At 41.1% G+C, this 15,881-nt stretch overlaps 1 protein-coding gene across 1 annotated transcript in view; it reads left to right on the forward strand.

Moving 5' to 3' along the window:
• Nucleotides 1-15,881, forward strand: part of LOC109301348 (von Willebrand factor D and EGF domain-containing protein-like) — a 451,201-nt gene that overhangs the window by 365,922 nt on the left and 69,398 nt on the right. The window contains exons 22-25 of the mRNA XM_019522467.1: nucleotides 315-1,187; nucleotides 10,188-10,283; nucleotides 11,119-11,214; nucleotides 13,353-13,448. Of these exons, the coding sequence (XP_019378012.1) occupies nucleotides 315-1,187; nucleotides 10,188-10,283; nucleotides 11,119-11,214; nucleotides 13,353-13,448 (1,161 nt within the window). The remainder of the gene's footprint in view (nucleotides 1-314; nucleotides 1,188-10,187; nucleotides 10,284-11,118; nucleotides 11,215-13,352; nucleotides 13,449-15,881) is intronic.

The raw sequence follows: 15,881 nt of genomic DNA on the forward strand, positions 1-15,881 counted from the left end.
TTTTTTGTTCTCTCTCTGTCGGCTTCTGCACCCACCCACGGTCTCTTGTAAGCACATCAGGGCAGAGACTCTGTTAGGTAACCATATGGTGTTGAGCACAAAGCAGCCCAGACATATAACTCTGGCAGCAGAAATCACAAATCAATAAATATTGACTCTGATTAGTCAGGAAATTGTAATCATACGAGTATGGCAGATTGCTTTCTTTCTGTATGTAATTAATATCCTACTGTTGGTTCACAAGTTAATTATTCATTTTCCTCCAATAGTGATTCAGGCCAGCAGACTTACTGACGAGTATCTTTTTCCCTCAGCCCTAGTACAAAGATCTTCTCAAAATCACATGGATACTGCTGAGATAGGTAATGAAGACGCTAAAGACTCCCACCAAGGAAGAGCAGCAATGAAATCATTTTCCCAAGCTCTTCTAGCAAGACACCCTACAGTCTTTGGTATTCAATCACTTACTGTAAAAAAGACAGCTTCCCCACCTCAGACTTCAGCAGCAACAAAATCTGATCTAGAGTCCACACCATCTGAGAAATCATCATCCTTGGATAAAGGGACAATAGAAATGAATGCACACAACTTACTTCTGCACCAAGAGCCCGATGACAAAGCAGCAATGGTCAGAATGACAACCCGGATCTCTCCTGACTATAATCTGTACCTTAGATCACACACAGCAGGGAGTGTTTCCCCTCACCATGACACGAGTGCAAGGTCATTAGTTTCAAGCCCGTCTGCTGTTCAACAGACCCGCACAAAATCTAACTTTTCTTCGAGAAATTGGTCTAGTAGGGTTGCAACAACAAAGACCAAGTCACCGCATGATTTTCGAACAGAAAAGCCAAGAGCATCTGCTTTGACCGCCCTGCTGACTTCCTCATTCCGTTTGATAGCTTCTTTTTCTGATACAGCTCCCCGAAGCGCCAGCCTCCCAGTAAGGACTTCTGTTCAAGCAAGAATTCCAGCACAGACCATTGCAATCAGAAAGCCAGATGCCTTCGCAGCAAACCATTTGGCACTATCAAAACCCATTACTGGTCTACTGCATCAGGACAAGAAAATCACTTGTGCCAACATGCCATGCTTTGCAGGAGTGCAGTGTGAGCCAGCTAAAGATGGAGGATTTAAATGTGGGCCTTGTCCATTTGGATACAGTGGGGATGGAATTACATGTCAAAGTAGGTAAAACAAAAAGGAAAACCACTGGAAGTGTTTTAGTATTTTCAAAATTCATCATTATTCAAAACACTAATTTATATTTTGTTTAAACCTGTGGGGTTTTCTCAGCTGGGATCGCACTTGCTTTCAACCGAACTAACTTGTTTTATAGTTCAGAACAAACTGCTTTCTGCTGGAATAAATGGCAGTTTTATTTGCCAGCATTCAAGCAATTAAAACAGTGGACCCAATTTTATTCTCACTTCACCTCATTTAAATCTGGAGTCATGCTATTAAAGTCAATGGAATTCCAATTTGGTAAAATTAGTGTAAGCAGGACCAGAATGGGCTCTGTCTGTCTACACAAAGTTTATATACTGTAGACAATTTATATTTTGCGAAGTAATTTTCTGCTACCTTGAAAAGTAACTTTAAATTCCTGCACTAATATTCTAGGCAGAAAACTCAGCTTGTCATCTGATATGTCTAGTCTAGATTATGTTCTTATATGTTATATTGGTTCATTTATTAGCTCAAAAAACCTCAGTGAAAAAAATACTACTATTATGCATCATTTTAAAAGTGTGAATGTGTTTACTTAACTATTATTATATTCTTTTTTCAAATCTCTGATTAACTGATACATTAATTGGTCTTTCACTGGTAGAAGTGGGTGTATTATCTACTTCATTTTCTTTTCCACACACACATGCACACATATTTATGCACAAGCAGGGCCGATCACGGTTCTCACTGGGTTGGCTTCTCATGACTGAGAGAGCAAAACTTTAAGTTAGCTTTATCTGCTTCCCAATGGTCCCAAAGGCAGGTGGAATCCCCAGCTACCATAGCAGAATACCCAATTGTTGCCAGTCATATTCCACCTCATCTCAGAGCTCACAATCGTGAGGGAGATTTACTGAAGAACAACCAGGCTACCATAATCCCAGCTCTCCTGGTTTCTGAAATGGCCTATGATGGGCCCATAGATACCCATGCATAAGATACAGCAGCTCTGAGGCTGACCTACTTGGCACCACAGATTAGAAAAGGCAGCACCCTGGGATATGCAAAATAGCTGGGTCCCAATGTTTGGTCCTTCATGGCTATGCACATACAGTCCTATTTTTTTAAACATGTTTTTCAAGTACACTGGTATGTTCCCTAAATCATAATTCTAGCTACAATCTTTAGCTGCTCCAAAAGACAAGCGGCTTCTTTCCTTCTGCTCCAACAACTATTCATACTGCAAATCTCCCTGTAGTGTCCTTAAGATGAAATATTTTATTACCAACATCATTCTCTGTCTCAGGGTTTGATAATATGACACATAAATGTCCTTTATTTTTCTCTGATCTCTGACCATGTCAGCCGACTAAAGACAAGCTTGCTGCTTTGAGAACCTGTTCCATCACAAGCTTCTCTGTGTAAGGGCCAATAGCTATCCTGGAGCGTGACCAAAAAATGTCCGGGTTGCTGGATCTGTCTGAAGAACATCTATTGTACCCCTAGCTGCTGATGTTTTCTTCCACGTCAAAAGCAGCAGACTTATCTTGAAAGATGATGGTAATTTCTTGCATTTAGGACTGCCATCATCTCTGCTATTAGCACCTGGCAGGCCAGCCAAGACTCTAATAATTTCCCCTGAAACAATAGTACCCTCTTTGTACAGACAACAGCAAAACCTAGCAGCTGATCAAAGCCATGTCCAGACTTTTTGAAATCTTATGCTTGGATGCAACATCTCTGGTAAGTGATCTAACACTGAGTGAAAATATCGGCAGCCTTAGACAGTCTGCTGAGAGTTGCCACCATCTTATTTTATAATGGAATTCAGTGAGATAAAGGAAGCAGGCCATCTGTAACAAAGTTTAATACCTGTGATGCTTGATAAAACCTTTGCTTAATAACAGTGACTGAAAATCTTCCAAGATAATATATACTACACTAACTGATATTTATCCTCTGTGACCAAATTCAGATTTTCTTCTCAAGTATGTTGTTAAAATCAGAGCTAGGAAATTTGATCTGGGACAAAAAAGAACCAGCCTAAAAATTAATCTGCCCCCTGAACAAACTCAAAGCAAACTAAGTCATGCTTTCTTTGTGAAGGTTTCATTCAGTTTTGGCAAGGACTCTTCTCCTCTGACACTGTATATGGCTGTGATTACCTTCTCCTCCTAGAGCTGTCATTGGGAAACTCTTCCCTTTGTATTAGCTTTCTGCTGTTCAAAACTACAGGCCAGATATTCCAGTGAGCTCAGTTAAGCATCTAACCACCACACTTTCACAAGTGTGCGGCATTGCGTGCCTCCCACTGCAAACATTTCCTCAGGTCTCAACCGGAGGGGCTAGATGAGCTTCCAGAAATCTGAGACGAGATGGATTCCTGGAGCCTCTCCTTCCTTCTTCATCTCTTAAAATCCCTCAGTATTATAAATTCAGCCTAAGCACTCACCTTGTAAATGCCTTTGTCATTGGTGGAAGGCACTAATGGTTCAGTGCAAGTTGAGGACGACAAAATGTAGGAGCCTCAACGTGTTTCCCTCCAGAGAAGTCTATTGAAGGGATGCAGGTTCAGAAAGAGAGAGAGAGTCACCTGCTAGGGTTGCTCATTCTGACTGAAGCTGTTCTGGGAGATTTTTTTTTCCCCCCCAGTGCGACATGATGTCATTAATCAACCCATTCCCAATATCAATCTCCCAAATCGCATTCAATATTCACCAGGAGATGGATGCTGATTCCGGTAGACTCCCAGCCAATCCGGGACATTTGGCAACCCTATCACCTGCAGACTTCCAGAAAAGGATCGGGAAGACGAAGGGCCTGTCGCAGCCTAATGGGTTGCCATGTTCACATAAGTATGCTTATTTGAGCTTATATTTCACAAAGTGAAGGAGGGAATGTGAAATAGATTCAACATCAGCTGGTAGTGTCCTTTAAAGGGCAAGTACTTTATCACCAATAAATAATGATAATGGTACAGACTTAGCAGTTTTACAGGACACTGCCTTTCACCTGCCAAGTGCATTATAGATATGCCACAATATTTACAGAGCTGTAAATATTTCAGGATCACTCTTTAAACCATATCCACAGAATCAGGGAAGCTCATTCAACTAATCCATACTTAGTGGGACCAAAACTATTATTTATAACATATTCAGAGTATGTCTAGTCATGAGCTGTCAGGTGCATTTAAATTTTAATGTGTAATATGCTAAATAACACTAAACACTATTGCTTGGAAATGCTTATACCAAATGGTTGTTTTCGAAGCATCTTAATATTTTTTATTTATGTTTCTGCTTCTATTTTTCACTCTAGTTAAGTGGATGCATCTTTAAATGCATTTTAAATACTATAATATTGAAGGAAATGCAGTTGACTTCCCAGGACTAAGAGGGTGTGGGGCTAGCAGTAAGTGACTGAGAGCAGCCGTTGTGTTGCATAGGACCCTTTAGGACAGGCTGCGGTGGAAGTACCCCGTAATGGGGCTGTCGTTAACAGAACGTTCTGTTCTAGGTATTTTTCATTAAGAATCAGGAATAAGACAGGATTCAAGACAAACTCCTGATCTACTGCATTTTAATTTCTCTTTCCCCAAGTATGTTTGACAGGGTAAAGACAAGCAGAGGCTTCTCTCTAGGGAGTACAAGCCACATCCTGAAACTACACAGTACTAGGTTTGGTGAAAAGGAATTTTCTTTTTTAATTCTTTATGAAATTGTCAGAAAAATCTTAGCATTCCTATAGAGAATAAAACCTTAATGTCTGTTTCCAAAACAGGTAGTATCTTGATAATGTGACGTCTCAAGAACTCTGAAGTTCTTTATTGGCTTGCCTGAGAGGGAAAGCTGCAGCCAAGCTGGTGCAGTCACAATTAAGTCACAACTGCGACTGGCTTTCCGTTTACGGAATTCATTACCTTGAATTTTTGTTATTAAAATATAGTAAAAATAATAATTTTCACAGGAATGGAAAGTCAATGGTAATGGAACTCTAATGGCAAATATTCATAACTGGATAAAACAGGGCAACAATTCATGCAAATATTTCCTTAGCCATTAGTCTGGAATGACATTTTTACAACACAAAATTGAGAAGTGCAGCCTAACTGGAACCATTATTGAAATGCCTACATTTGTATGCGTGATATATTTCAACAAAGTCCTGGCCAAAAAGTAACTCTCATTACTTTCATTACTTTCCTGTTTACTGTGATCTGGCCTGCAATACCATCCAAGTAAAATAGCTTCTTTGATTGTCCTGAAACATTTTTGAAATACAGCCCTGTGTGAAAGGCTGGCATAAGACCACACGCTGTACTTTTTGGCAATGTATAGGTTTATTGCTAGCTTTTTGCCCCGGCTTTTACCTTTTAAATTAACCTTTCAAGTTTAACAATGTACACCAGATACAGTTGAATGGAGAGGTCTTAATTGACTTTTCAGCTGCCTAAAAGGTGAGTACATTTCAGCTAAGTCTTCAGTCACAAAGAGCAATCTGCATTGACCCTGTTGGGTGGCTGCAAAAAAAATGCTTAGGCACCTCCTTTTGGGCTCCTCCAATTTGGCTTAAAAAGACCCCTAGACACCTAGATGTGGGCTGCTGCACATACTCAGAGGTACTTTATATCATCCGCCTAAGCACTGCATTCACACATAAGCTCTTGCAATCCAAACTAGTGCTATGAGGCACCTGTATTCCACCGCAGTTCGCAGTTCCTTAGGTAAGTTCAGACTATACCTACTGACTGTTTGATGCTGAGAACATGCATTCAACTGATTATAAAAAACAGCCAGTGGGTCTGCTACATACCTTTTCCTGAACAATCAAGTTCTAAAATCATTTGTCCAAAAAGAGTGAGACCTTGATTCTGGACCCTCCTCATCAGGGGAGGGGATTCAAACCAAACTCCTAGAAAAGTGCCCCAATCACTAGCCTATGAGCTACTCGAGTGGAAGGGAGCCTGTCACCCCCCTTTGTAGAGGGTGGCTTATTAAGCAATGAGGACATGGGCCAGAAGGAGAGCGAACAAGGGAAAGCATAACTATGTAGCACGGTAGTTGTGGTATTTGGAAGGAAAGGATGATGGTGGTGGTTCTAGCTTCACTTACAGAGTTATTTCTGTTTTTTAAAGCAATGACTGTCTAATATAAAATTATTAAAGAGCTGTGTCAGCACAGATCAGAACTAAGGGCTTGTAAGTACAGTCCTCATTGCTAGGCCACAGTGCCAGGCCTTGCATTGCTTGCTCTGTTTTGGGTCTAAACTTACATATTGTCATTATATACCTTCACTTTATATCTCATAGCTATGTCACTTAAACTCAAAGGCTTCAGTCTACGTTTGTTCAAATGAAAGATCATAGTGCTGGATGCTGGCCAGAGACTCAGTGATCTCATTCAATCTCTCCAGTACGTTTTTGAACATTCTCTTTACCTAAGGAAAGTTTTCTCTGTTCAGCTGTGCCAGAAGAAAAATAATTTATAATAGTAAGAAACACTTTCCAGTGAAGTCGCTTCTGATGTGGTTTATTCTTTCGAACGCTAAAGGAGAACTGTAGATAAGTGTTATCAAATATGGAGCCTTAATTTATAGGAAATTATCCACACCTTCAAGTGGTAAAATGCATATGCTGTATCACTTATATTTTAAGTAACAAGTCCAAATCATTTTAGCAAACTGCAGACTTGAGTGTCCAAATAGAGAAAAGTATGCTGCAACTGGTATTCTCAGTGTCCCCAGGCTATGGAAAGGGGATCTGTAAAAATGGCATGAACTCATTTTAAAATAAAAATTAAACACCAGAGACACACTTTTTTATGGGACAAGGTAGTACCAAGTGGTTTTAAAAAAATAAAACCTAAGTGTTCATAGAAAACAGCGCATACATCTCACCTTCTCATCTACAGATTTTAAATGATAAATACATAATACATTTGACAGCAAAATCAACCACTTGTAACACTAGTTCTCTCCTTATATAATTTTATCCTATGCCTTTTTGTTCTCAAAAAGTTTGAGAACAAAAACACTACAATCCTTTTGTGCAATTTATAAAATGTTTTTGGGAAGAAAATGTTCCATAAGATAAAAGAAATAAGTTTGAGGAAAAAAACTGACATACACGGTATATTTTTTCTTACAGTGGAAACAGTTTACTAAGTAAAATGTTATTTTCCACAACAGCTCTTTCCCTCGCTCCTTCTGTTTCTCTCTCTCTCTGAAGCTACAATGTTCAGTTCTCAACCTCTGCTTTTCACCAGCAGCCAAATTGCTTTCACACATTTTAATATTAAAATGTCACAATATGTGTAAAATGTTTTGCCATCAGAAACATGTTATTTTTCTAACAATTCAGATACATCTTAAAATGTGGAGAGGACAGGAGAACAGAAGCCTGCTGAAGCAGACATGTTTCCTTCATGTATTGCTGACAAAATACCTAGTGAAAGATGGAAGAATGCAACCGAATGCCACGCAGATGTTACACTTAGATTGACCTAATTAGGGTTAGCTCAATCTATGTGCTGATCTGAACAGACATTTGGGGAGATTAGATGGGGCAAAAAATGGCTAGCCTGATCTAATTTTGCTCACTAGGAGGTGTACTAAATTTGATTGGGTAAGGCTTAGGCCAAGGTCATGAATGTTTTTACCTGTTTGGAGCAAAACCCTGGGGCTGGGAAAGCCCAGCCACTTACCCCAGTTCCGGGGCTGTGCTTCTCCTATACACACCACCGTCATTAGGCTATTTTTGGCTCCCCGACCTCACCAGCTCTGGATGGTCAGTACCCCGGTCAGCTCCGGCTCAATTCCACCAATCCCCCACCCCAGGACCCACCAACCCCTTTCTCCCACCCCTACTAACTTAGATTGGGTTCCTGGCTTGGCTCCAGGCACAAGCAGATAACTGCACAAGTAGGACTCTATCTACAATCATGCAACTTAAAGTAAGATGAGTGATTTTATATCATGTCTAGGAACATCTGCACATACTCTTAGTTTAAACTGCATGCCACAGCACTTGGTCTCATGAGTTTTATGCAACCATCTTAATTAAGGAAATAAAGCACCTTGGCATATCCTTTAAAAATCATGAGGCATTTCAGCCTCTTTTATAATTGTATACACAGAAAATCTCACTGGTCATTTCTGGTTAATAAGACCAAACTTGCTTGGAAATATTAGTCCCACATGATAGTCTTTTAAAAGGGTGAAATGGAAAAAACCCTGTCAGTGTACCTATTTCCAAAGTAACAGGACTGCTGTGACTGAGTAACATGCCAGACAATTTATATTAGGTGGGATTTAAACATATAATTTCCTCTTTTGCTTTGTATTTTGTGTGCAAGCATTAAGTAACTGAGTGAGCTTTAGAGAAGGCCCTTGCATTCAAGATATTGGTTGCAATAGTTATGTATAAATATAAAACATGGAAGCAATATTAAATTTCATTTTCTCTCTTCCACCATTCGTTTTCCTGAGTATGCATTAAAGCAGGTTTACTATAGCTATAGCATGAAAACCTAAAAGTATTTTGAACCACCTTCAGTTTCTCTAATAACTACTCTAAGTAAATAAATAAGAAGATAAAAGTTTGTGAAAGTTTTATGCATCTAAGTTATATTGAACTTATATAAAATCTCAGCAGCAGTCCAATAACTGTTTTTTGAAGGTTGAATTGTTAGAAGTACTAGATACTGAGAAATGTAAAAATAGAAAGAATTTGTACATAATGTTTGCACCACTGAAAATGGCAGCGGTGTGCTTTTGAACTAAAACACATTGAGGGTGTTTTAGTTCAAAAGCGCACCGCTGCCATTTTCTCAATGCTGACGCACATTTTGCCATTTATACAAATGCATGTGGCACAGCACCAGGTGCATCAGTTCACATGCGGAGCAGACTTGATTAACTGAGTCTGTCTAACGTATCAGATCTCTGGCACATCAGAGCAGCCAAATGTATATGTATAATGCCCTTAAGTTGCAAGCTGTGACTGCAATATTGTTTCTTTAACCGTCTCTAGCTATCAGAAGAAAACACCACACCAACAAAACAACATACTCCTTAAAAAATAAACTAATTTCCCTCATCCTGCTGGGAACTTTGTTAGAGGTGGGGGGTTTAAAATGAAGAGATTTTATAGTTTTATAGAATGCACTCAAGAATCACAGTTGCCTCTGTTCACAAGTTGAACCTTCAAAGTTTGCCAGATACGTGTGCGTCAACTGGCTAGAAAGACCTTACTTTCAAAGAGAAACCTGGAGGCTCAAGCAAATGATATATTTCTGAGGTTTCAGTACTTCCCAAGTTTCTCTCTCAGGTCTATGCAATATGCTTACTTGTTTTCTTTCTCCTCTCAAAGACATTAAACTGTACACTGCAACACCTAATTATTTAGGGAAATCATCACCAATCGCTTTGTTGCTTTCTCTGCAGACCCCTGGCTGCTGAATAAAAATTCTTACCGCTACTTAAAATTATGTCATTTTGCCACAAAATTTCCCTGAAAAGCCACACGAATCAGAGGAAGTAACTGTTCCATCTTTGGTTTAGTATAACTTCTTCTGACACTGCGCAATATATTCTGAGAATTCACCAGTCAAGTTTGCCGAGGGAAAAAAAGGCAAATTATCTTCTCTTATTACTTGCACAAGCACTCATTTCATTCTGAGTCTGCTCAGGCTACTGAGAAATAGCTACTTCAAAATGTACACGCTCAGAACCTTAACATGGGCATTAATATGCCACAGTCACTCCCATCCTAATATTTTATCACTTTTGCTCAGTTATTCCTACATTATTAATGTGTTAGCTATTTTTTTCTATGTAGCATTATTCTTGGCATCTACAACAGGGAGGATTAATTAAAAGTAACAATAAAAGGGATATGAGAAATAGTAGCAAGTTCTGGGCTCATAACTGCACAGAACTGTGTTTAATCAGCTATATGATATTGAAGTTGTGTTCCTTTTCTCTTGCCTCTGCTTATTTGTGCCTTTGTATAGTGTTGTGTGATCCACCTTGTGATCATGGAGGAACGTGCGTGGCTGAAAATACCTGTTCTTGTGGTTATGGATTTGTTGGTCCAAGATGTGAAATAAGTATGTACGCATTTATTTAGTGTTTTTGCCCTTTTCATGCCTAAATTTGGAGAAAATGATATGACACAAGAAGTGCTTCTGTTTGTCTGCATTTTGCCGCAAAATTTCAATTGAATACAGTAGGGAAATCAAAGTATAATATATTTAGAGCATTACAGTGGCTGAAACATCTCTCAGGATATATTTTCCAACAGCACATTTGTATTATGTAAAAATATTCACATCCATATGAACATTTGCTACATAAAAGCACCTCTGGTAAAGAAAAAATATTTACGATAATGTTTGTGAAATTCAAGGTTGTGCAAGTGAATGCAGTAATACTAATTCTGAAAATACAAAAAGGCAACCATAGCTATTAAGATTCATGTTACTGTGCACTACAAGCTACAAAACTGGTTCAGTAAATAGAACATCTGAAAAAAAAATCAGCCTTCAAACCCCTCCATATTAGTTGAATGGCAAAACATATATTATAGTTTCATTACTGCAGTCCTTCTGATTTAAATATCAGGTTGTCCTTGACAGGAAAATAATTTTAGTTCTGCACAGAAGTAGCTTGAATACTTAAGCTAAGAATTTTAGATGCAAGGCTTTGTCAAAAATGTGAATGGTGAACTTAAAAAAAAAGACACAACCCCCACCTCCCCCACCACCCTAAGGGAATAGACATTCAGTTCTGTTTTACCTATTAAAATCCAGAGTAATGCTGTTATTTTACTAGTTGCTACTGGATATGTCATGATATTGATAGGAAAATCTGGCTCAAACTTTTTGCAGATTAAGATTTTATTTTATTTTATTTTTTAAGTGCAATGTATTGTTTATTTTGTAGTGGTGTGTAACAGGCACTGTCACAATGGTGGAAAGTGTGTGTCACCAGATGAGTGCAAGTGCAAAAATGGATGGAGCAGCCCCTCTTGTGAAACAGGTAAACATTTGGAAAGCATCCATCTTTCCTACATTAATTTCCCTGCCTGAAATCCACATGATTTATACATCCTGATGTTTGTCCTGGAATTGCTCAAAAAACTTAAAATGGAAAAAAGAACTGGGAACTAATAATGGATGAATCTCAAAAGGTTCAAAATTTGGGTTTAGTGGACAACTGATCCAATCCTCAGACCTGGAAATCTCAGAAACAGACAATTCCTACTGGGTTTTAAGCATTTCTGAGACTAGTATTTATCCTGCAGCTGCACAAAATGAAAAGAAAAAGAAGCTCTGAGAATTTTCTAAACCCCAGGGAAAGAAAATAGTTCAATTTCTTGCCTTAAAAAAGGAAAATTGAATTTTACCATGATTTCAATTTAATATGTTCATATTAGGCAAAATCCATTATACAGTACAGTTAAAACTAGACAAAATTATGTATGCTCTACATAAAACTGCTACTTTCTTCTAGGAAATAAGAGAGGGTTGTTTTTTTTGTTTCTGTTTCTTTTAATGAGAACAATTTTATATGTATAGAATCTGGTTTTAGTTTGATTTGTTGTTTGCTTTCATTTTTTTTTTAAATATGTCAATACAAAAACAATATTGCTCTTTTTCAGTGCTCTTCCCCCAGTTTCATGAAACAGTGATCAGCAACACTTTTTACATAGCAAAACCACCACTGTCACAAATTGGCACTTCTGTTGCATTCATTGTCAACTGAGGATGCAGACAGAAGTGCAGCTTCCCACTGTAACTGAGAATGACCAAACAGAAGTTCACTATTGGTTCCATAAATGCGGGGGGGGGGGTGGAGCTCATTCTAGGGGTTCCTTAGCCAGCACTGGAGGGTGGGGTAGGTGAATTGAAGACCCCCCCACCTCCTGGCGGGGCTCCAATTCACCCACCCCACACTCCAGCACAGGCTGAAAAAGTCCCAAACTGAATTCCCTGTGCTCCCTTTTGTCCCTCCCATTCTAAAAACAGCTTGAGCCTAGTGGGCAGCATAGACACAAGTTACAAAAGATGCTGTGTTTTGAAATGTCTTCATCTGCACCCTCATGCAATGAGGGTTCAGATTTTCACCCTAACAACCATTTTTAAGTGGTCTGCAGCTGTGCACTTGTATTTGGTCACAGCTATAGACTGCTTTTTTTGGCCAGATTGGGCAGAAATTGTCACTTCTGTCTGTGCCCTAAGAAGCAGAACATCAATGATTTCTCCTTCAGCTGTAGATGTACTTCTGCTATTCCTGTATCTTCCCACCAGAAGAAGTGGCTTCTAAGTGTGAAAGAGGGTATCCAAGTGATCCAGGTGGAAGGATGTCTATTTTGTGAATCCCATCAGAGTTAGACAAATACCAAGCATGTCAGCATTGTCAGGAGTGTGTTGGTTGTAATCTTGTGCAGTGGCAGAGACTTGGGTACCTAGAGATATTACCAGTAGAAGGGTAGGGTAGGCACATTTGGAAGTTTAGGCCTTCTGGTATTAGCTTTCCCATGAATTTAATGAGGGCTTTAATAATGTACAAAATACAATTCAATTTTACAGGTGATTATTACATCATCTGTAAAATCATCATTTGGGTGAAAGGATTAATCAAGTCTGCTGGAGTGTAGTAATTACTGCACTCCGGCAGACTCCAGTGTCATGTGCACCAGCATCCCTGAACTGAAAAATGGTGGTGGGGGTGCTTTAACTAAAGCTTGTTCAATGAGCTTTTGTTAAAGTGCCCCCACTGCCATTTTTCAGCACAGGGACACTGATGAACATGAGGCTCTGAGCGCTTTAATAAGAACGGCTCTCAGAGCCACTGTAATTAAAGCACACCTCGCCTCCCACCTCCCACCACTTCCAGAGCGTGTCTATAAATGCCCATAGTGTCAAAAACATTCTGCCTTATTGTAGTCTTTCTAAATTCTTTGCAACAATTGCAGAATTGCTCTATAATTTTTCTGTAGTCAAAAAACAAATTAAAACTAAGAGCTGGCATTTTTCAAGGGGTGCCTTGAATCTGAAAAGGTTGGAAAACACTGCTCTAATTCAGTAAAATGGATCACTCTTCTATATATGCAGATATGAAGAGAGAACCATCATCTAATTGATTTAACTCTATTTTTCTCTGCTTGTTTACAGCAGTGTGTATTCCTGTTTGTCTAAATGGAGGCAGCTGTGTACGTCCAAATATGTGTGTTTGTCCTTCTGGTTTCTATGGTCCCCAATGCCAAACAGGTAAGCAAGTTCTATACATTCTCTATGCACTGCTAAGGAATCCAGACTTTAATGTGTAGGGTAAAGGATTAAGCCTGAAATTGTAAAATATCTCTACTTTTTGGTGGCTTGTATTTCCATGCTTAGCAAGTTTATGGATGACACCAAGCTAGGTAGAGTAGCAGATACACTAAAGAGTAGGGGTAGAATCCTGAACGACTTGGATAGGCTGGAGAAACTGTCCCTAATCCATCAGATTAAATTTAACAAGGACAAGTGCAAGGTCCTGCAGTTGAGACAGAATAATTGCATGCACAAATTCAGACTGGGGAATAATTAGCTAGACTGCAGTACTGACTAAGAGTAGATTCAGGCTAGATATCAGGAGGTGCTACTTCACTGTCTGGGCGGCTAGGATCTGGAACCAACTTCCAAGGGAAGTGGTGCTCGCGCCTACCCTGGGGGTCTTCAAAAGGAGGCTAGATAATTACCTAGCTGGGGTAGTTTGACCCCAGCATTCTTTCCTGCACATGGTAGGGGGGCGGACTTGATGATCTGCTCAGGTCCCTTTTGACCCTACCAAGTATGAAACTGCAGAGAAGGACCTGGGGTTTAAAATGGACTATAAGATGCATGGGTGACTGGTGCTACCTTAGGGGGGAGCACGTGTACCCTCAGTGACCAGTCAGTGACCAGGAAGGAGGAGGTGCCCCCATGGCCAATTGCACAGGAAATGGCTGCAGTGCTCCCGGAAGTGGCCATGGTGCTTTATTCGGCTCTCCCACTCCCCAGCCGGTGCTCTCACCAGTGGTCCTGCCTGCTCCCCCTGCCCATCGCCTAAGCAGGGAGTATTGCCTGTCAGGGGTGCACCAGCACTCTCAGTGGGTGCACATGCACCCTGTGCATCCCCTACACAATGCCACTGATGAGATGATAATTGCCAATAATGCCCTTGTTGCAGAAAGAGCCAACAGGTTTGGAAAATTAAGGGAAAGTGATTCTTATTCTACTGTATTCAGCACTGGTGAAGCCTCAGCTGGAGTACTGTTTCTAGTTTGGGGTCTCACACTTCAGGAAAGATGTGGAGAGATTGGAAGGAGTCTAGCAGAGAGTGACAAAAACAATGACACCTGAAAAAAAGGTTTATGAGGAAAGACTAAAAGAGCTAGGATTATTTAGCTTGGAGAAGAAAACACTGTTAACAGTCTTTGAATACAGGAAGAGCAGTTACAGAGAGAATAAAAATGAAGTCATAAATAATTTCCTACTGATAAATTTAAATGTAAAATATAGCTCTTCTCTGAAAAACATGTTCAAATTCTGATCTTATTCTCGAGTGTGTACAACTTATATTACAGATGGTCAAAATGCATCATCAAAATGATGGTATCAACAGGGATCCGGGTTTCCATTTCCCATGGAAAAATGGAGGAAACCACATATTTCCCCCTTTACCAGAGAAAAACATGGATTTCTCATTTTCCTTGAGAAACCCACAGATTTTCTACTTTTGCAAAGAGCTCTCTGCAGGCTGGCAGAGTTCCAGCCTGCAAGGGATTGGGAGGGAGCAGGAAGAGGGTGGTATATGCACACAACTGCCAGGCAGCCTGGAGAGCAACTCCTGCAGGTAAGTGGGGTGGGGTGGGGGGAGATTGAGGCCCCCCAGTGAGGGAGGGAGGGAGTTGGGCAGGGCTGGGCCTGCTGTCCAGCCAGGCAGTGCGTGGACATGGGTCCTGGGTCCTGGGACCTGGGGCCACAATGCGTGGCTGAAGGGCCTGTAGGGAGCAGGACAGGGCTGCAGGCAGCCTGTCTAGGGGATGGGGGGCTGATTCTCCACCACTGCACACACTCCCAAAGGGGCCCGTGTGTGGGGTGGGGGTGCACTGCCCACTGCAGGCTCGGGCTCCTGCTCTGCTGACCTTTCCCAGGGCCTCCACAACCCAGTGGGTGCAACCTGGTGCTGCAGGGAACAGCAGGGCCATGCAGGGATCTCATTGCCACTGCAAGCTTCATACTGCCTTGGCAACGTGTCACCTGCACGCGCAGTATCAGTGAGAGGCAAAACACCATGCTGCTACCCCTGCTGCTGCCGCATGCACAGGGGACACGTCACCAGGACAGCATGGAGCTCGCAGCCCATGCGGCCCTGCTGTTCTCTGCACCACCAGGTCACACCTGCTGGGCCTTGGGGGTTTTGGGGGAGGGCAGCAAGGAGGGAGCCTGAGCCCACAATGGGCAGGCATGGGGGGAGGGGACAGGGAGCTGGACTCCATGCTCTGCTTGGCTGCAGCAGCCATTAGGGTGGCAGGGGGTCCCTGTGGCCCTGGGTCCCTGGCCCCATAGTGCTGGCAGCTGGGAGCCCCCTCTGGCAGGGCTGGGGGGTGGGCAGAGGGCTGGTGGGGGGTGGCAAGAGGCACCAGCAGGGCTGGGAAGGCTGTTGGGGGGAGTGGGAAG

The sequence above is a fragment of the Gavialis gangeticus genome, unplaced genomic scaffold, assembly GCF_001723915.1.
Source record: "Gavialis gangeticus isolate Ggan-Ray unplaced genomic scaffold, GavGan_comp1, whole genome shotgun sequence".
NCBI classification, from domain to species: Eukaryota; Metazoa; Chordata; order Crocodylia; family Gavialidae; genus Gavialis; species Gavialis gangeticus.